General features: G+C 37.4%; 1 protein-coding gene across 3 annotated transcripts in view; it reads right to left on the reverse strand.

Moving 5' to 3' along the window:
- LOC128999714 (neither inactivation nor afterpotential protein C) overlaps positions 1-21,667 on the reverse strand; it is a 35,329-nt gene that overhangs the window by 9,209 nt on the left and 4,453 nt on the right. For 2 of the 3 annotated variants that reach the window (XM_054426358.1, XM_054426356.1), the window contains exons 1-21: positions 17,161-17,254; positions 16,247-16,398; positions 15,646-15,818; positions 14,749-14,853; positions 14,393-14,502; positions 13,130-13,269; positions 12,242-12,389; positions 11,531-11,621; positions 10,708-10,803; positions 9,925-10,110; positions 9,116-9,304; positions 7,699-7,895; positions 6,668-7,017; positions 5,753-5,963; positions 5,480-5,621; positions 4,424-4,574; positions 3,947-4,251; positions 3,073-3,236; positions 2,197-2,337; positions 1,580-1,729; positions 1,011-1,168 (exon numbers count right to left, since the gene is read on the reverse strand). In XM_054426358.1, the coding sequence (XP_054282333.1) occupies positions 1,011-1,168; positions 1,580-1,729; positions 2,197-2,337; positions 3,073-3,236; positions 3,947-4,251; positions 4,424-4,574; positions 5,480-5,621; positions 5,753-5,963; positions 6,668-7,017; positions 7,699-7,895; positions 9,116-9,304; positions 9,925-10,110; positions 10,708-10,803; positions 11,531-11,621; positions 12,242-12,389; positions 13,130-13,269; positions 14,393-14,502; positions 14,749-14,853; positions 15,646-15,818; positions 16,247-16,398; positions 17,161-17,252 (3,451 nt within the window). In that variant the 5' untranslated portion in view covers positions 17,253-17,254. Of the gene's footprint in view, positions 1-1,010; positions 1,169-1,579; positions 1,730-2,196; positions 2,338-3,072; positions 3,237-3,946; positions 4,252-4,423; positions 4,575-5,479; positions 5,622-5,752; positions 5,964-6,667; positions 7,018-7,698; positions 7,896-9,115; positions 9,305-9,924; positions 10,111-10,707; positions 10,804-11,530; positions 11,622-12,241; positions 12,390-13,129; positions 13,270-14,392; positions 14,503-14,748; positions 14,854-15,645; positions 15,819-16,246; positions 16,399-17,160; positions 17,255-21,667 lie in introns of those variants that run through there. The other variant, XM_054426357.1, reaches the window with a different exon arrangement.

The raw sequence follows: 21,667 nt of genomic DNA on the forward strand, positions 1-21,667 counted from the left end.
CATTGAACAATGTTTTGCCTTCATTCACCTTTATGGTCTTCTGACTTTAACAGACAACAATAATTTCCTACAGGGAAACTCCTTACGAATTAACTGTAGTAATACTTACATTCATATTCAAACCAAACTTTTCAACTAATTAAAAGAGTTTTGACAGAATTACAGATTAACATATCGGAGGAAAATTGAGTGATCCATTTTAATTTAATTTCTTGAACAGTGTACAGTGGGGGAAATAACCTAGTTAGTAATTATCAGTAACATATGGAGATTCATCAAAATATCCATGGTATTATAAAATAGTGCCTTTTATTTATAGAATTCCTGTTTTAAAAAATAAGTTAAACAATACTTTGTTTATCTTGAGGTTTTCCAAGTGAAAAAGATTACCAACTATCAAATCAAGCTTTCAGCCTAAGATATTTTCTTTCTCTAACCATTTACCATTACGGTTGTTCTTGTCAAATTAAATTTTCAACGCTTTACTTTTGAATAGTAAATTTTTGCTCATATTAATTGTATTCAATTTTATACCCGTATTTACAAAAATAACAGGTGCAGAACAAGTAAAAAAATTGTACAGCGTACGAATAAATCGAGCGAAAAAATTGTGCTTGGAAATTTTCTTTGCTCATTTGGACTAGTTTGAAACGTAATTTGCAAAATATTTCAGAAACAATACCAAAAATCAAAATTAGTGCAAATAAAAGCAATTCTCAATACACCCTGAGCTATATCCTCAAGGCGAGGAATAAAAATTTTCCTACAGGAAAAAATGGACTTTTAAGATGTCCCATGTCAAACAAGCTGTTATGTTATGTTTGTACAAGCTGTTATGTTTCTGCTGCCAAACTATTCCTCCGCTTCTTCTCCGGTCTCATCATTATCTCCTACTATTGCTGTTTCGTTATCATTCCCTTCCCCGCCCTCTGCACCCTCCACTCCCCCCTCCACTTCCCCCTCTTCTTCTATCTCGTTGGGATTGTAACATTCGTCGTCGTCGTCATTACCTGCCGGCTCTGCCCGAGGCGCACCTTCCTCATCCTGACTTTGCTGCCTGATAGAGTCTTGTCTTGCTTTCACTTTGCCCTTGAAGTTCCTCTTGGCCAGGAATGCCCTCATCATACACTGCACCTTTATGATCTTCTTCACCTGGGTTTCATACAGTCTGAAATCAAAATAGATCTTTTAATCTTTATTTTTTCTCTCTAGGTTCTAACCCTGAATTTTTCTATATTAATCCAAGCTAAATCTAGGAGGGGGTTGTGACATTATCACTTATATAAAATCTATTTGAATCCAGGACCACTGGGATTAAAATCCCACACTCTACCACTAGACTAACTTGCTCCCCTGCGATTAGTGGAATCATGGTAATCAATTTTCAGTATTTTTACTACATTCACTATGATGGCTTTCACATTTATCACCAGTTTTTAAAGAATCGCTCCATGATCATAGGATAAAGTTACCATTGCATTTTTTTTCCAGCCTGTGTTTTATCTTAATCAATAACACTATCTAGTTGACAAGACATAAAATCCCATGAGTAACACAGATATTTACAGCCGATAAATACCTTGACAGATATTCTTCATTGTAGTATTTGAGGAAAACTTTGGACTTGCCGATGACCCATCCTTCCATCTTCAATCTCACCAGGAGCAGACGGCAGTTGTCCTTTGTGACCTCCACATTCTCGTCAAAGTCAAAGGCCAAGAACTTGTATCTGGAAATATGTATTTACTTATTTTTTTTAAGGTAAACAGTTACAATTCTGAGAACTTGGTGAAAAACAAAGGGTAAAAAACTAAATCTGATTGAAATTTTAGTAAGGTTAGTAACTATTGACTTACTCAAAATCTTAGCTTGGGTAGCTATAATCATTGACTATTGGATACTGAAGCTGTATTAAGAGTAAAGCTATAATCCAGTATAGTATCAGATAATTTAGACTGGGTAGATAGGTAAGCTAAGTGTGTAGGTAGAGGTAGGCTTATTTATTTAAGTTCTGAAATATAGGCTATCTATGCCCTGAATAAATATATGTTCAAAAGCAGACCCCACTATTGGGTATAGCTTTACTCATGTTTTTATGGGTAAAAATAATTTAAATGACAAGGAGAAAATTCTGAAGAAATAGTCTGTACTTCTTACAATTACTTTAATACTAAGGTGTGTATGTCTATATATTACCGTCGAATAAACTCAGCAAATCCAACCCGGTGAGAGTATCCCTTAGCTCGAGCTCGCGCAGTGTCGATGACGGCTAGGGCTCGTAGCTGCTGACGAACAACATCTGGTTGGAACCCGTACGGACTACCCGTCAGGTCGGCCCTACAAAAATTAAAAAGTTTTGAAGGAGAAACAAACTTCACAGTCAGTTGTGGTTTAACTGAGTGAGATGATTTCTGTAACCATCGATGTAATCATAAAATATCCAGTATGAGATCTAGGAAGGCTTTGTGGGTTGACTTTCTGGATAGTAATTTTTATAGTCAAATTAAATGTTCTTATTGTGTGGTTTTTGTAATACTACACCACTGAATGACATCCCAAGAAGAAACTACCATTGGACAGGCATGGGTATGTTGGCAGCCTCTTTTAATCTTGTATTTACATATCCATATATAGGCCTCCGGCCTACGCATGGTACGTATCCAGTGAAGCAAGGGAAAAAGTACTGACAAAAAGTAGTGGCCGATAGGATCCGAACCATAACCTCACTACCTTGGGCCCAAAGTCTGTGGTAATACCAACTCACTACAATATATGGTAGATCAGTTTATTTCAATAAATTAATTATTTCAGAATATTTTCAATGAAATAATTTTTCCTCTATACTTTTGTATGGATTTATAGATAAATCTCTAAAAACAAAAAAGGTCAGGAAAACTGAGGAACAAACAAATCAAGATAGGCAATAAGTACTGGTCTTTGCAGGTGAAATAGGAACAATGGAATAAACCAAGGCGACTTGAACGTGACGACAACCTTATTTAAGAAAACACAGATAAAATCAATAAAGATGAGAAACTTTAAGTCTAGGTCGTGAGATGAAAAGTCACTTACCTGATGCAACGCACAAAGTGTGTTCCTCCCAGAGCAACACAGCCGTCCTGTCCCATGGCTAGGTTACGCAGCAACTCCAGACTCGCAGCTCGGAACGTAGCGGAGCCCGTGCGCATGCGACGCGTCTGCGAGTACTCACCGCGGGACTGGGTGTTGTACGACCTCTGCAATGAGAACACATTATAAGCTTTAGTTGGATGAATTGGAGGCTCAGAGTTAATATGGAACTGAATAAAAGAGTTTATGTGAACATGAATGCATCACCAAATATCAAAACTAGATTGAGTTTGTTTACATTTGATTGTATGTCTGAAATAGTTTGCTATTGTCCATTGACATTGCCAAAAAATTTTGTTTATTCTACTTTTGGATAGAAAATAGTTTTGTAGTTTGAAGTTGTTTGATGATTTTGTGCAGTTTTAGATACCAATACTAATGGAAGAAAACTAATATCAATATCTTGGAATAACATTATTTCTACCCCTAATGAATTCCAGCCAAATTCCATTATCAGAAAAGTTTTACGGGGTTTTAAACAGTTTTATCCCTCACACTATGCAAATTATCTCTCCCACAAATCAAATTATTGTGTTCATTAAATCCCTTTTGGTGATTATCTACATAATTTTGAAGTAGTTTTTTTTAGCATCAAACATTTAAGATGCATTCTCTTTTGATAAATTTACTAATGTAGGTACATAAACCGCTTTCATGGTGAAATATTGAAATTTTATTTCCGTGATAGTGTTTTTTTTTACACAGTAGATATTCCGTATAAAAGATTACGACACCTTACTCTGACTTGTGATCTTATGTAACACATGTTTTAATTGTAGATTTTTATGCTTTAATTCTTTTTCTACTGTAATCTCACCTTCTGCCTCTCAGCCACCAACGCAGCTCCCCAGCGTTTCTTCTTCCCTGTGGTCACCTGCTGCGATTGATCCACATGGACTGTCAGGTTACCACTCTTGGACAGCTGGTTGGTGAACAGCTGTTTGATCACTTCATCGTTGGATAGTCGCATCGTCTCTATCATCTCCGGAGGCAGGAAGTCGCGGTTTTTAATGGGCATGTCCTGTACATCATACGCGATCTTTCCAGTGTAGTGGGCAACTGTGAACTCTTTTGACGTAGACATTTTAACTCTCGGACCCTTAGGAGTGCTTTGAAGTTTTTCTGGAATGGTTATACAATTGGTTAGCAATACTAAAACTTGGACTTTCACCAGGTTAATGCTAACACTTTATAGAGTTATTTTATTTCATTCTGTACAGCTTAGTGTTAAATTGTTTGATGTGTTCAAATTTGAAACTATTCTTTTTTTATTTTTATTCGTGGAACATCCTACCTATGATAAAATCAGCACCCTGGTTGTTCTTGTTGGATTCATCGACGATATACAGAAGGCCGTCAGGTTTGCTCATCAGTTCATCTATGGTTGGTTTATTGTCATAATACTGCAACGGCTGCAGGGGAATGTTCTCCTCGATTTGTTCTTGCTATATAACACAAATTGCAAAAATAGTTATAAACTAATAAATTTTATTGTAAAATGAAATTTATTCCAGCCACCTTTCTATGAATTACCTTATAGATTCCTTTTCCATACAGTAGGTTTCAAATACCAGACAATATAGAATTGTAGATCAGTGCATAGCATTTTACATTACTATACTTTGGCTTTAGATTTGTTTCCAGTCAGTATGAGTACCTAGGGTAATTCAGTGGTGAAGTAACAGAGGTTCATGAACAAGTGGTGACAATATTTCCCCCACTACTGTGTCATTTTAGTGATAAGCTTTCTCTGAGAACGTCGTATCTTGTAGTTAAAAGACAGGACCTTAGACGGAGGCTTGCATTCAATTTTGTTTTCATCAGTGTCATTCAGCTGTGCCATGCTAATGCTAATGACATGTCCCAGTTGTTTGTAGCCCACTTTAAACTGTACATTCACCTATATAGAGAAAAAGGTATGGGTTCCTATACAGGAGAAGAACTTTTAATTTTTTGTATCTATGCTAGGGACATGGCAAATTTTTTGTAAGGAACAGTTCAAAAGCCTGATTGTGTGACCATTTTAACATGGACATTTTGTTAGAAAGAATCACTAATGGATATCCCAAAGACAAATGGCTACAGGATACAGGATACAGATTAGAATTGTTCAGTGTATTCACTTGGGATTAAACCATCAACTATCAGATTTGAAGGGATTCGAAGGCAAGCACAAAAAACTTTCAGCCAATCAGACTTAACTGTTTTATCTGTATTGGAGAACTACTGTTTTGAAACCCATATACATATTAATAAAAAAATGTATATCCCTAAAAGTCAAAACCCAAAAGCTCTCTTTCACACAGGATAATATTATACAACCACAATAGAGTAATTCTGATTCTCTTACCATTTCCCAGACAAATATCCTTTGGTTATAATGGTACTGAAGTTGTTCGTTCACAGTGTTCACAAACAATTGTTCCAGACTGTTCTTTGGATAACATTCAAACCCAAATAGGTCCAACAGGTTGATGTAAAATCTGTCCCCACTGAAACATAAAATGATATCGTTAATAAGCAGTTTATTTAAAGCAATTTCTTTGGAATTCAAAAAACAAAGGATGTTAACCGTTCTGTTCTACGCATGGTCAAAGATAATACTCTAAGAGTTATCACTTACAACATAGCTCTTGTGAATGAAAGCTTGAGATTGATGGTGTTGACTATCCAGTCGACAAGACGGAAGTAAAGTCCTCGTGCCAACACTTCCCTCGCCTCACGCGCCTCTTCTACCGAGTGTTTGCGCCGCTGCGCCGTCCCCTTCACTACCAGACAGTAGTTACACAAGGCCCAGCAGAATTTCTTCTCATCTACGTCTAGCAGGTTGGCCACTGCAACAACAAAATGTTCAAGTTTTACTAAAAGTAAAACAAGTGAATTTTTCTAGATTTTATATTAAACTGTATCTAGTTCTGAATGTTATTATTTGGTCATAGGTAGCTTTAGATTAGAACTTAAAAAAGAATAAAAAGTTCTAAAGAAGCAGTGGAAATAATTTGACTATTACCTATTGCATTCACCATTCAGGTAATTTTTCTTATTTAATTTTGTAGAATGAACACTTATTTTGTTTTGTTTGCTTTAGTGTAGCATGTTTTACTATTGTACTTATGACTGACTTGTGCATTTCAAGCGTCCATGTCAAGATCGATTGCATGTAATTTTGCCTAAAGATCAATAAATGTCTTATGTTTTATTAGGTAGGACCTACACCTAATATGTTTTAATTTAGTTTCAAAAACACCAGCTCAAAATCAGGGCCGCGTTAAGGGTCAGTGGAGCCCTGGGCAAACCCAAAAGCAGTGCCCCCTTTTTTCCTTGTGCAGGCAGGCGGTGATTGAGGGGCACCCGGTGGGCGCCCCCAAACCTCCGGCGCCCCTGGGCATATGCCCAGTCTTCCCGTTTATAAAAGTGGGTCTGCTCAAAATGCATACAAAAAACCTGGCTTAGAGGAATTAAAGAAGACAGTACATAAAAAACCGCTACTTCTTAATTATTTATAAGTCAAATCCCACAGGTTCAAGTTTACATTTACCTTTATTCGCAACCTCTGTGTTGGCGAGACCAGCTTTTCCATCCTCCGCCTTCTCAAACTTGACCTCTCCCAGCAACAAGATGGCTGCCACTGTCTTGTAAATGCGCTCTCTCTGGTATTGATCAAACTCGAGGTCAATCAAGCACTTTTCAAAATCCTTGAACTTTTTAGGATTCCTATGAGGTTCCTCCCGTGGCCCGAAAGGAACTTTAGAATCATTTTCAGAGCCTGCTGTGCCCAGATAGCGGTAGTTTCTACCTCCGTCCAAACTGAACTGGTCCAGTGTACCCTCAGACTCCAAGTAGTCATAGAGGTAGTAGAAGATGTGGAAATTTGCATGGGCTCTCACCCTGAAATAAGGGAATGAGGAATTTAACAATATTCACCGCTTAATGAGGGATTTAGTTCAGATATCTCTCCGTATCAATGGTGTGGCATTAAGATGAAAGAGGTCAGGAAAACTGAGGTACAAATCACGATAGGCACCATCAATATTGGTCTTTGCAGGTGAAATAGGAATAATTGAAAAAAACAAATACGATTTTAAGAACATAACAAAATATTTGTTTAAGGAAATACAGACAAAAAGGACATAAAAACCAATAAAGATGAGAAACTTTAAGAGTCTAGGTCATGAGCTGAAAAGCCACGTACCTGATACAGCGCATTTTTAAATTTTAATCACCTGGGCCTTCTTATTCACTTATTACTAACTCTTTCTTTACATGATACAGTCTATATTGTATCTTACCTACAAGAACTCAGACAACAACAAAGGTATATGCAAGCATTTCAAATTCTTGAATCTGAGATAGAACAAAAATACCACAAACAATATCTTCTAATCATGTTTATCAATATTGAGGCATTTTGAAATCTTAAAACAATATTGTTTGTATAGTTTAAAATATAGTTTCAGAATATTGTGTTGCTACTATCCCCAAATTGGCTGAATGTGGTAACACCCACTGATTCTATAAGCTATTTTCTTGTTTTTACTGTAGGCTACTGTAACCAACAGTGATACTCACGGACAGCCAGTGACTCTCCACTTCTCCAGCTGGTACACCCAGAAGATTCCTCCAGAGGTTTTGCCGGTGCTGGAGAAGGTCACTTGTAACATCATGATGTGCCTAGTAGAGTCTGCATTGACAGGAGTGGCAGCGTTGCCGATGGTATGGATTATACTCAGTGCCTTGATCAGCTTATCACCCACCTTGTTTGGGCTCTGAAAAAGTGTTAACACATAAATAAAATAATAAAAGATTACTAGGCTTTTAATAAATTTGAGTAAAGAATGCACTGATTTCAATGTGGATGTTAGCCTCCAGATGGCCAAATATAATATTAAGGTTTAAATACCTGCTATCAAGCAATACACATAATTGCAGTCGTAACTAGCTTCGACTCCTATGTGGGGCCATCTTCGGATGGTACAAGGATTTCTTCTTATTTCACAAGAAGAGCGTCATATTTAACACATAAAAATAAATAAACATTTACACACGACACATATATACGGACACGAAACATTTATGGCAACTGATCAGTTATGACAGCATAGGCGACGCTAGGGAAAATAACCAGTCCAGTAACTCTGGACTGAACTAAACTGGAGTTTAGACTGGACTTAAACTCCGCCGGGGTTAGCGTCGCCTGTTGTCATATCTGATCAGTTAGGTACCATAAATGTTTCGTGTCTATATGTGTTGTGTGTAAATGTTTATTTATTTTGTGTTAAATATAACGCTCTTCTTGTGAAGAAAGGATATACCACCCGAAGATGGCTCCACATAGGAGTCTAAACCAGTTGCGGGTGAAATTAAATGGATTGCTTAATAGCAGGCTTTTAAACCTCAATGAGTGGACTGATCTTAGTCAGTAATAGACTACAATTTTGATAATTTAACATGCCTCCTTCACTCTTCTTTCCTTTTCATGGTTTGAGATTCACTTTTGGATACTGAGGTAGACAGCCCATCTATATAAATCAGTTATTGTTAATTTTTTGTATTTAAAAAGAACATATTTGAATGGGCCACACTCACGGTGTGATGCTACAAAATAGTATTTTATGTTTTCCTAAAGTTTTGTTACTGTGATGGTTGATATGGCAGTAAAAATGCTTAGTTTACAATGCAAGTCCTTTTAGTTTGGCTTGGTAAACGATTCGGCAAAGTAATTTCACAGAAATCAGTAATTTACATCAGCATCCTCTGTGAGCTGGTTCAATTTAACCAAGTTTGTCTTTCTAAAACTGGCTTCAACTGACATGGAAATAGAATGTGTAGTTCTATTGTCATCCCTAGTCAAAACTCAATCATCCAAATACCGTGTGACCGTCATACAAATCTAACTCTAGAAGTAAAAGGCTTCCAAACCTCCCTAGTAATGCCCATGCCTCCCTCCCCCCTCTTGAATTAACTATCTAATAAAGTCTGTGTTTACCAGCCCGAGGTAGTTGAGGTGATTGAGAAGATGTTTGAGGTTGGTGGTTTTCCCAGAGAGAGTTTCCCCGGACAGTATGATGTGTTGAGGCTCCTCGTGATGAAAGGCGTCCTGGAACGCACTGTCAGCCACGCTGTAGATGTGAGGAGCGTTGTCTGATCGGCTCTTGCAGAAGTACTTGGTCTGATTCTGCAGTCAATTCAGAAAACAATAAATGCTTAGTTTATAGATTAGGGTATATAAATTAGAGTGGCAAGCAGGGTAGAAAGAATCTGTCAGCAACACCATTCATTATTTTTTAGAGTGAAATATTGTCTACTAATAAACATTTGATTAGTCCACTAGGGTCCAGTGATGTGGCTGTCATGCAGTGTTGATGGGAGAATTAATTCCCTCACCTTCCCCTACACCCCACACTAATTGATAGGGTTCTGTATAACCCTAGTAATTTGTTTCAAGATTCTAATTCATTTTATTCAACCACTCTAAAACCATCACATGAAATTTAGTGGGTTGTGTTGGTTGTTTAAATGGAAGTGCAATGGACTGTGAAACTAAAAGAAGTGATGTCTTGGGTAAGAGCCCAGTATCAGTGTAGATCATTCTCATACATTCACAGGTAATTTAAACCCATGTTGCTAAAGCAAGATTTAAAATAACCCCATCCTTATAGTTAAAGTTGGAAAAATATAATTGTCAGATAGTAAACCTCCTTTTCCCTCTATACAAGACTCAAGATAAAAATACTGAAAACACCAAAATTTTGTCACAATATTTCACCAACTCCTTCACATATCCATTGTAGTTACCTCAAAACTGTAGATGTCCTGCTCCGAGTTAGGGTTGAGAAACAGCAGGACATCGCCGATGAAGGAGTAACAGTGTCCTTCCTTAGTCCTCTCTTGTAGCTCACTCAGCACTGTGTCCTCTGTAATGTCCTCCAAAGCTGCCAGGTCCTCTACATGCATCACCTCAGGGGTCTGGTGTGACTTGGTCTGCAATACAAATTGTTTTGGTGAAACATCAGAAAATAACTTGAGTTGTTTACAAGTGTGGGAATGTTATTCAAACTCAATATTGTTTGGATCCCTTTGGTTATGACTTTGGAAAGTTTGGAGTTATGGAAGTTTTTGCATAAGCTCATGAATTCTCAAACTCATAACTTATCGGTTTAAAGCTCACGACACTCCACTTTAAAGCTCTCATTTCTTCATAAGCGTAGCCAGATCCTTATACCATACTTATACCTATATCTATAACTATATGGTATCATCCTATACCATAAAGAGGATGGAGTTAAAGTCAGAGGTTTAAAGTGTGAGCTGATGGCTGTGAATTTTTAAAATTAAAAATAACACATACAACCATTTTGGATATATGAAAGTGTAAATCATAAAGTTGTAGACTGAATCTATTTTTCTAAAATGTATTACCGCTGCCCCAAAAAAAACTTTAGTTTGTAGGCTAAAAATTATTATGTTTTGGAGTTTTGAACTTTCATTTTGAATTTTAATGGGGTATTTCTGGCACTTTGTACTCCAAAAATATATACTATATAAACTGATAAATGTCTTCAAATCTAATGTACATACCTTCATGAATTTCTTGTTGACAACAACCTCTTCTCTTCTAGTAGAGATTATATCATGGTTCACCATATCAAGAAGACTCTTGAGTTCATGAGTCAACTGGAATGTTAATTAAAAATTAATAAATTAATTAAAATTCAAACTGTTTAATAGCTCTTTGACCGAAAAAGGATATCTAGTTGTTACTGAAGTACAATGTGAAACCCAAAATCCCACAGAATCTATTAACACGTACGCTGTGAGAATCCCTTTGGCGGGATTGTCGGAAATGTGATGCAGCCTCGGTGCACCTGTGAATCAGCGAACGCAATAGGCATTAAAATATTTCAGTCTTGACAGTGGTAAAACAGCAGCGGTGATGGTGCTGTGTTTTACCCTGGGAGTGGACTGAAAAACTCACAGATAGCAGCACTACCTGGATCCTTAGCCAGTGTCTTTGTACTGTGCCTCGAATAGAGAAAATCCCTGAAAACAGGTCAAAAAGCGTTGCCAGACAGGATTTTACAGGAAATTTTACCACCACCCTAAACCCAAACTACACCAAATTAAAGTATAGGACCAGCACAACTAGTTGACATAGTTTAGTTGATCCCCGATAAATGCGGAGGTCACAGTAGAAAAACTTGTATAACTTAACACTATACCATGACTCCGACCGGAGTCGTACGCACGCTGTGCCTGTATGGCATGACTCCGATCTGAGTCCTCAGCAGCGAACGTGTTAAAAATCTCAAGAACTGATGAGGCAAAATTATAACTCGACATTTTTTCATTTATGAACTATGTTATTTTGTTAATCGTTAGGACAAAAACTATGACATCTTACATGGAAGTCGTTTTCTGGTAGCTGAGTCAGGAAAGGATGCTCCATTATTTCCACCATGAAGGGTCTGTTCTCAGGATTTTTCTCCAAACACCTGCACAAAACATGATGCTAAAATTGCATACACTATGAATTTCCCAAAAAAATATTCCCACATTAACTTACTTTTTGTGCCATTGTTAAATTACCTAGATTATGCGGAGATGACAGGGCAGTTTATGGAATATATGAGTGAATACATAGCAAACATTTTTCCAACGATTCTGTAACAACTCTTTCAAAATGATAAAGATTATGATGGTGAAAAATACTATGAATTTATTTCAAAGTTCTATTTGTATGGACCTTTTTGGTATCAAAAGCCCTGTCCTAAATAAATCCTTTAAAAGTTCAATATAAAAATTCCATCTCATCTCTTTATTATTTAGTCCTGGAAGAAGTCTAGTCTTTTAATCCCTATGGAATAAGACGGTAATGTTAAATTCCTAAAATTTGAAAGAACAATTTAGTAACAGAACAGATAAAAGCCCTTAACGTAATTCCTTTAACTACCGGTACCATATAATAATTTGAGTTTATTGCAATGTTTGACTAATATGCCAAAACTTAAAACTAATCACGAGGAATCTAAGACCATTCATACTACCAACTGGCAAATCTAATATTGGGAAGGGTTAATGTCTTGTAAAACTTGCAGGTAACCAATATACTTACTCATTAATGAAGTCATTAAAGTTCTGAGTCCAGCTAGCAGGTCTGTAGAGAGTGGGGGGAGGGTTCCTCACTATTTGGAACAGAGCTCGAGTCGGGTGAATTCCTTCAAAAGGTGCTTTGCCGTCTCCAAGTTCAATGGCTGTAATACCTGTAACAAAATTTTACCACACAATTACTGCTACTTCTTTTGCTATATTTGAAATATGTTTTCATTGTGTAACCAAAAGTTACAGTGATTTTGTAATTCTTAATAGTCACCATTACTACTGCCTCATCAGAAGATAGTAAAGTAACATTACAGTATAAGTTTTTAAAGTCAGTAACTGCTGTGATAAGATGTGAAGGAAAGGAAAGATCTAAGGAAGTCTGTCTCCAACCAACTAACTACAGTAAAAGTAAAACCCCAACCGATCAAAATTAAGGAGGCGAGGCCATTTCAGATCAAACATCGTTTTTGTTAGTTGATAGTTGCAATTTGCAAAGGCTATTTTGATTCAAGTAGATCTACAAGAGTATTTTTGTATATTTTAATCACTATGTTAACATGTACGACTGAATACACAAATCCTTAATAAATCCTTAATTGACTAAGTGTTTGCTGGATTTCATCTTTATGACTGTACTTTCCGTTGGTTAAGTCAAGCAAAATAAACTTTCCACAGCGGACAGTTCTTGTTGTCTCGCTAATTTTCCATTTAATTTGTTATTTAGGTTTCAGTTAACCTGGGGTTTGGTATAATGGGGTGCAGACTGGTTTAACTGAATAAGACAAAATACTTTATGAATACATCATTGTTGATGAGTAGAATTGACAAGATCAAAAACTATATGAAACAATGACTTTAAAGTTATGTTTGAATGCTTGTATACCCAAATGCAGATGCTTACCCAGAGCCCAGACGTCCGCTCGATTGTCGTAAGCGTTGGTTTCCGTTCCTTCAAGTCTCTCACTGGTAACCACCTCCGGGGCCATCCAAGAAGGTGAACCTATCACTGTGTTACGCTTGTCCATCGTGCTCTTCAACTCCCTGAAAAGAACATTGTATAGGTACATACCTGTTTTTAAATTATAAACCCTGAACCTGTTAGTATGCATGCACACAATATTTTCTACCACAGCTCTTTCACTTTTCTTGACTCATGGCTCAAGTTTTGGCTTCTATGAAGGAAAAATCATATCTGTATTCAGGGTCCTAATGAATCCAGGGGGTTAATAATCCGTATTAAACATTTTGTCAAGATATTTAGGACAATTATAAAAAAAAATATGTAAAAGAGGTGTAGCTAAGTGGATTTAACCTTTTTTAGGGAGAGGTGAGTATTTCATTTATGCACACAGGTGGCTAGCCTGTAGTGTGGGACTCGAACGGGTTTAAGGCCCAGAGACTACCCACTAAAAACTCCTCTACTCTTCGGACACTAGCCTGGGAACACTTGTCACACTTCATCAACGAGGAGAGTTTGCCTACGCCTGAAGGGCTTACTCCGTGTCTAGCCGTTAATGTCTTACACGATCTAGACTGTCATCCGATTCATCGTTCTTTTTCCGAACAAAGTGGACCAGCAGTCCCAGTTGTCCTCACCCGGTCAGCAAGGTCTCACAAATCGATTTAGCCGTCAGCACTCTAAGATGTTGACCTCCCGGCGGAGTATATCCCATTGTGGACAGCGGAAAATTCCGCGTCGTCGGGAATGCGTGGGCAGTAAATAGAGTCAGGTGAATTTGTTTTGGCCATCAAGTGTAGGTACGACTGAAAATGGCCATGACCTGACAAGAACTGTGTGAGATAGGATTTAACCATTGTTGGTAATGCCTTTGGTAATGTTTCTGGTTCATTTATGAAAGTAAAACATTCCACAAGGCAAATACTAGTACTGTTAAGTTTGAAGATAAACATAAATTAATAGATTTTTTAGGATCTAGTTTTCACCTGATTTTGAATTATGAAGAAACATTTTGGTATTTTTCCCAATGGCTCACAAATTGTGGGAGTGAATGTGTGGGTATTCCACACTTATTAAGTTTATACGTTCGACAATGCTAAGTTATTTCATAACATTATAAGATTCCTTAAGTCCATAACTTTCTTCTGACAAAAAAAGGTGAAAAGTGTTCTCGACCCACAAAATAAGATTCTGTTGATAAATTACCTGGACAGTCCAAAGTCCACTAGTTTCACTTCACCCAGCTTGGTCAGCAGAATGTTACTGCCTCTCACATCTCGATGCATCACGTGGTTCTCGTGAAGATGAACAAGAGCCTGGGAACAATAGGGGATGTACTTCAAACATTGTATAGTAATTGGTTTGACCGTCCATTGGACCAGTTGATCTTGTTTAATGTGTTCGCAATGATGTGATTGGTGTTGTGAGGCTCTTTGATGGTTCAAAACTGATGGGAGTAGAGAGTAGGCACATCACATTACTATGCTACTTTATCATGCCAAATTTTAAGCAACAGATTGAGAGGTAAATATTAAATTTAAAAACGTCAAACAAATTTTTACCTTGACAGTTTCATGCAGAATGAAAGCAATGTGTTCTTCAGACATCTTCTTTCCATGTTTCAATAAACCTCTCACAACATCTACAACTGGTCCACCTTCGCAAAGCTGGAAAATAAATAATTACTTTCAAGTATTGCTTGTTATGTGTTATTTTTCTAGTTTGACCCCAAAAGCCGGTATATTGGCCAAAAAGGGGTACAACTTGGGCAGGGGGCTCAAGGGGTATACCTAAAAGTTGGTTGGGGCATGCCTGGGAGTGGAGCTTAGAACGGCTACTCTTGAAATTTGACTTAATCTGTATTTATTTATTTTTTGTGTAACAGATCATTTTGTTCTGACCAATGGCCAAGCGATAAGGCGTTCTCACAAGCCAGAAGACAACGCCTTATTTCAAGGGTTTGATTTGTTCTTGGTCAGGTGTCATTCACCTGTCAAATCCTGATGTAAAATTCATGACGAATTTGAAATCACCCATTTGTGAAAATGTTTTTTATTTGGTTGGAGAGGAATATCTAAAACAAAGTAAATTTTAAATGGTTGATCATATAAAGGTTAATGAGATGGGTGGATTATTTGTTAGTGTGAGCTCAAATTAGACATTTTACTAGTTTTACTACAGTATGTGGAAGTGTGCATCTCCAAAAATTTGTTTTTGTATGAATTTGGATTTTTTCATAATATGAAGGAAAACTAGTATTGTTACTGTACTTCTATACTCCTAATTTCAATTATTGTAACAGTGATGTTCAAGGACCATAAAATATTAAATTTTCATTCTTACATTATTCTAATGTAAAAATGCTACTGAATCAATAAAGCAATGCATTGCACAAGTTTAACAGTAGGTATGAAGTTTCAGTTTGCTAATCAATGCTAAACAGATATTTTTAGACTCACCTGCATAACAAACCAAAGTTGATCTCCGTCCCTTGTTTTCTCCAAATAAACTCCATAGAAGTCCGGGAGGTTGGGATGACTGGACAGATCCCTCAGGACTCTATACTCCTCCTGGATGTCATCCATGCGATCCGGAGTGATTTTTTGAATCTTAACAGCAACTTTCATCCCACCTGAAAGGTTTGTTTATCAATTAGGCAAAAGAACTCGCTGATAGTTGTATTTTCTGTCTAATAAATAAATAGTCCCAAATTTAATTTCTTTTAAATTTAAATATATTAAAAGCTGAAAAAAATTTAAATTATAAAAATATTTAGGTTTACGCAACTTGTCACTTGTTATCTCAATTTTTTAAAACTAGCACATCCTCTGGTTTTATAACCAAACAGTTAAGCAAAAAACTTTACCATAAAATAGGACAAAAACTATTTCTTCAATACTAGCCTTGGACATCACACATAAATCACATGAATTACACATAAAAACAAGTGTCATAGATTTTGCAATGAAATGAAAGTCTACTTGTATTGGTTGGTCCAATACCAAAGCTGGGCAGTACTTATAATGCTAGGTAATGGTTACCAGGGCTGGATCTACTAACTGTTCTCATTGTCAGTGGCGGAATAGACGTTTCCATGGATACCCGTCCCAAGCAGTTCTCCGAGGGTGTAGCGCTCGCTCGGGTCGCTGAGCTTGTTTAGGTTGAGCTTGGTGGGACTCAGCCCTCCCTTCCCCATCTTGGCTTGGTTGAAACTGAACACATAATGACAAGTTAGTTGACAAAATACAGTTCTAAAAATCTATTGCTACATTAATACACAAAGAATGATTATTTGACATTAATAGTTTATGAACAAAGAAGGGCTTTTGTTTATATGTTCTATGAATAGCTTTTGAATGAAATGGATTTTGGAAATGTCTAGATGAGAAGCACTTATTGTTTCAAAATAACAAGACACATTCTTTATTTTTTTATCATTGTTATTTCTACTATAATGCAGACGTTATTCCTTGAATGTTAAAACCTCAAATGCTGGATAAAGAGTCATTTCTCAGACTGCAGCTAAGAAATTGCTACTGGGATCTCCGACAATGATTTTAATTTCTAGTGAGCTTATTGAGAGAATGAATGCATAACAAGTAAATTTAAGTGAACACTTCCATGAACTTTTAAAGCTAATGGTGATTGCTGAATATTCACTGAAGCTAACGGCGGTTTTTCCTGTGAAAACCAATTATTTGTAACTGATTCTGAAACAAAAATGTAAAAGACCGCTTGCTGAAGTAGAAGCAGCAAGGGGAGAACTGGGCAGTCAAAAATATGTACGATAAACATAAGCTTGAATAACTTCTCCATCACTTTCTCCATCTATACTTGAAAACATGCTTTCTACTTGATTTAAAACATACTCACAGAAGAGCTTTAAACACTCACAGACCAACACTTAACGCACACTTCACTACTTTTCCAAAAGTTGATTTTCTAATTATAAATTGAAAGAGAACCATACTAACATTGGGGTTGGATTTAGTGTGAACACAGGTTGATGTAAATGTAAATGTTGATGTTTTAAGGCCTTATCAACACCCACCACTATCACGGCCATGCCATTTGATCAACGTAGGATTGTAAGAAGCCTTAGTGCCAATCTTGTTAGTGCTGCTGACTACTGCCTAACCTGATTTGCGCGAAGACCCTCACTCATGGTCTCTGATAGCAACAAATTTTGTAAATCTGAAACTGTTGATCATGTACCTGATTGTGTGTCAAAAAGTTTATAACTAATAGGTTTTTAGTTGCCTTGTTTTAAAATTGTTTCCTTGGGTTACACGATTGACATTTTAAGAACAAAGATAACACACGAAAAGGTTTGTATATTAAAATGGAGAATAAATTTTCATTGTTTCAGATGATGTGTGCAAGAGTGTGAGTTATTAAGATTTTATATACATCAAGAATTAAACTGTTTTCCCTAACAAAAAATGCTTAAACAAAATGTTAAAGAAATACAAATGCCCTGAAGATTTCTACTGTGTACCTTCACAGTATTAATTTTTAGTTTTCAGTTTTTTTCTGAGGTTGGCAAGTGGCAACTGAGATTATCAATTTATTTATTTTGTGACATTTTGGTTTATGTAATTGATATAAAAATGTTTCAATTTTCTATGTGACATTATATCACATTTGTAATGCAAGATTAGGAAGGATCTATAACACCTGAAACCGATGGAACTGTTTTGTAAATGTTGAAAGAAATTTGTAACTTGTGTTTAATTTACTTTTTAATCAACCTAACTTGCCATAAACTAACAAGCTATGCTTTTTTATGAGAGACAACATACTTGTTAAGCATTTTGAATATTCTAGTAACGGTAGGTAATTAGGTATAAAACTAAATAGAATGGTCGATCATCGACTTAAGTTTTTGAAAATATTAAAAATTCCTTTTACCATATTGTTGAACAGGCTGATTCATAATCTGATAAGAAGATGTTAAGAGGTTTTTGTAAATTCGCTAAAATACAGCTTTGCCAGATTCTAGTATCAGGTCACCTTTTTACAGAATATTGAATTATTTTTTCCTGGCTTTTTAGCATAGAGAAAACCCCCAGATTCCTGTGAGATAACTGTGGTAATCATTGCTTCCCTGGCATGAAAAACATTTAAAAACTATACTCCTCCACCGCACCACACAGCTGATCTCTGAACCTGATCAAGTTTGAAATATTGACAGCTTTGTTCTTAATTTGAGATCTAGTACCAACATCTTCAGCATCTTCAGTCTGTGATATTTGAGATACTGATAAGTAACTCAACCCTGTTTTGGAGGAAATTTCTGCAAAGGAGTCGAATGCCTTAGGTTCAACATGAGCAAGATCAAGCAAAAACATCTTCAACTATAATTTATTTAGGATTATGCTATTTACCCGAATATATTTTTGAGAGTAAAAGTTTTTCAATATACAGGGTGTCCCGTAACTCTCTGGACACTTGTATATAGCGTTATTCCTTAGGTCAAGACAAACACATTTCACCATAGGAACATGGGTCTGTGGTGTCTAGTTTACCGACTGTCGGTATTTATGTGTTTTTTACAAAAAAACTAATAACTCCTAAACGGTTTGAGATACAGCTTTGATATTTTGCATAAATGTTAATCTTATTAAGACCTATTATCGTTAGAAATTATACTAAAAAATCATTAACCGTTTCAAAATGGCGGCCATTTAAAATATTTGATGCCAAATTTCACGAAAACCGTTAACTTTACAAAAAAATTGCAAGAGACAAAAAAGTTTGTAAATTTTATGTAGTTTTCAATGATACCTGATTTGTTAAGATTGGATAAATAATAACAGAGAAATGTCTTCTTTTCTAAATGTATGACCACTTTTCTCCATTTAAACAATGCTAATACTCCTTTTACGTTGTTTAGCATTGTTTAAATGGAGAAAAGTGGTCATGCGTTTAGAAAAGAAGACATTTCTCTGTTATTATTTATCCAATCTTAACAAATCAGGTATAATTGAAAACTACATAAAATTTACAAACTTTTTTGTCTCTTGCAATTTTTTTGTAAAGTTAACGGTTTTCGTGAAATTTGGCATCAAATATTTTAAATGGCCGCCATTTTGAAACTGTTAATGATTTTTTAGTATAATTTCTAAAGATAATAGGTCTTAATAAGATTAACATTTTTGCAAAATATCAAAGCTGTATCTCAAACCGTTTAGGAGTTATTAGTTTTTTTGTAAAAAACACATAAATACCGACAGTCGGTAAACTAGACACCACAGACCCATGTTCCTATGGTGAAATGTGTTTGTCTTGACCTAAGGAATAACGCTATATACAAGTGTCCAGAGAGTTACGGGACACCCTGTATATTATAAGAGTACATTTTCATTTTCATTTCATTATTTGTCATGAGAGCCGAAGCCCCCTGACTACATACCCGGTACCTGTCGTGAGACTTACCCGGGCCCCATGATGTAGGCCGAAGCTTACGCATCAACCTTTTGCACATCATGGGCGGATGACTTAAGGTCATCAGGCTCACCGGCTGCCGAAGCAGACCCTTCGGAAAGAGGGTTGCCCCTCAATCCTAACCAGGGTTTCCGGCTACTTGTTTAAGCGTCACTCCACCTGGGTTCCACTAGGTCGGGACCTAGAGGACCATGATAGAGCGCCCCGACGCATTTAGTGCAAGTAACACTCGGGACCTATCTAATCCCTGACAGGCAAACCCGCCATCAATAGCCAGAAGGAAGGGGACCGTCAGCGCAACCTCCCATTTACACCACTACCCGATCGAGGCCTTACCCAGTTGCTGGGAAACCAGAGATAACCAGAGCGATAGATCCCCAGATACCCCTGGCGGGCTCGGACCCAGCACCCGATCTACTTCGTTTGCCCGTCAGACCCAACATCACTGCCAGGCCATCAGGGTTTCCCAAAAGGAGGCAGATATAGAAGTGGGACCCACCCGGATGAACCTATCCACCAGAGGTGGCGACACCCTTGACTCAATTGAGGTTCGGGGAAGAACCCCCCACACTCAAGATAACCATACCGTCCGTGCTCAGAGACAGGGATTGGTTTGCATAAGTGCCTACAAACCGTTGCCCTCACACTGCGGAAAGTTACGTTGCTCTTGAGTGTCCCCGTGAGCTACGGGTACTTGCCCGTTTTCACCTCCAGGAAAGGTTACTTCCAAAGTCGAGGATTTGCCACACTGAATGCTGGTCGCACACAACAAGCAGGCCGAAGCTCAAAGAACCACAGACACAGGTAGGTTAGAGAATATGATGCACTTCCATCTCTCCTAGAGCTAAACACCCCTCCATCCTGGATAAAGGAATGTCACTGGGACCCAATGCCCAGTCGTCCATGTCTGTGGCCTACTTGAAAATGCCGATACCAACACCGAGCATTTACCTCCCCTTTGGGGGCTAGGTATTTCACCTCCCAGGACGAGGCTACTTCCAAAGTCGAGGATATGCCTCACAAAATGTCAGTCGAACACAACAGGTAGGACGAGCCCGAAGAACTCAGTCACAACCACAAGCTACAGGCAGGTGAAAGATCTATGAACTTAATCAACACTAGCAGAGCTGAACACCCCACCACCCTGAATGGAGGGAATGTCACTGGGTACTCTCACTTTGGGTACAACCCAAAGAGGCTGGCTTGTCCAGTCGTCCATAGCTTGTGGCCTACCTGAAGTGCCGGTTCCAACACCGGGCAATTACCTCCCCTCTGGGAGAGCTAGGGTCCGCGTGGTCGCCCAGGCCACGTACCCACGCAAGCGTGGGCCCCCTGCGGGTATTATAAGAGTACAACTTCAACAAATGAGTAGAGATCACTGAGTTTTTTGGAGGAAGGGGACTCGTTTCTTTCTGTTCCTATATCTGTGATCATAGTTTTGCCACAAAGCCCTGCTTGTTTAAATGTAGCATTTAAATCATGCCATAGCGGAGAGTATATCCCTCTAACCTCTAAGACACTAGACCTAGCTTAAGTAGTGGTGAAGCTTTGAGGTCAAAATGAATTTGTGCTGTAGCCATATCATAGAATAAAATGCTAAAAGAAAAGAGTTCATATGTGAGAAAATATAATTCAGAAAAATACAAGGTAGGTCTGAAAAGTAAATTCCGTTTCCCCTACTCTCCGTAGTAGTGCTGTAGTAGTAGTAGTAGCTCTAGTAGTTAAGCACACACACACACTAGTTACTCTGTGTCAACCGGAAGAAAGTAACCCCAATTTGAACTCGGTATCATTGTCATACACTTCCTAGCACTTGTTTGTAATGGCTGCATTAATTGAGAATCCCGTTGATTGTGAAATTTGATAGGTGATTTTGTTTTCTTAATGTGAAGACCGTTAAAGCATTGACACTCGCTGACAAATATGTGAGGTTTATGGAGACAATGTAGCGAGTGATTGAATGGTGAGAAGATGGGCTTGACAGTTCAAAGAAGAAAATCCTACAGAATCATACAGTGCATAAAGATTAACGAA

This window comes from Macrosteles quadrilineatus, unplaced genomic scaffold (genome assembly GCF_028750875.1).
Source record: "Macrosteles quadrilineatus isolate MER2022 unplaced genomic scaffold, UCM_ALF_1.0 Scaffold_8__2_contigs__length_117827958, whole genome shotgun sequence".
Classification (NCBI taxonomy): domain Eukaryota; kingdom Metazoa; phylum Arthropoda; class Insecta; order Hemiptera; family Cicadellidae; genus Macrosteles; species Macrosteles quadrilineatus.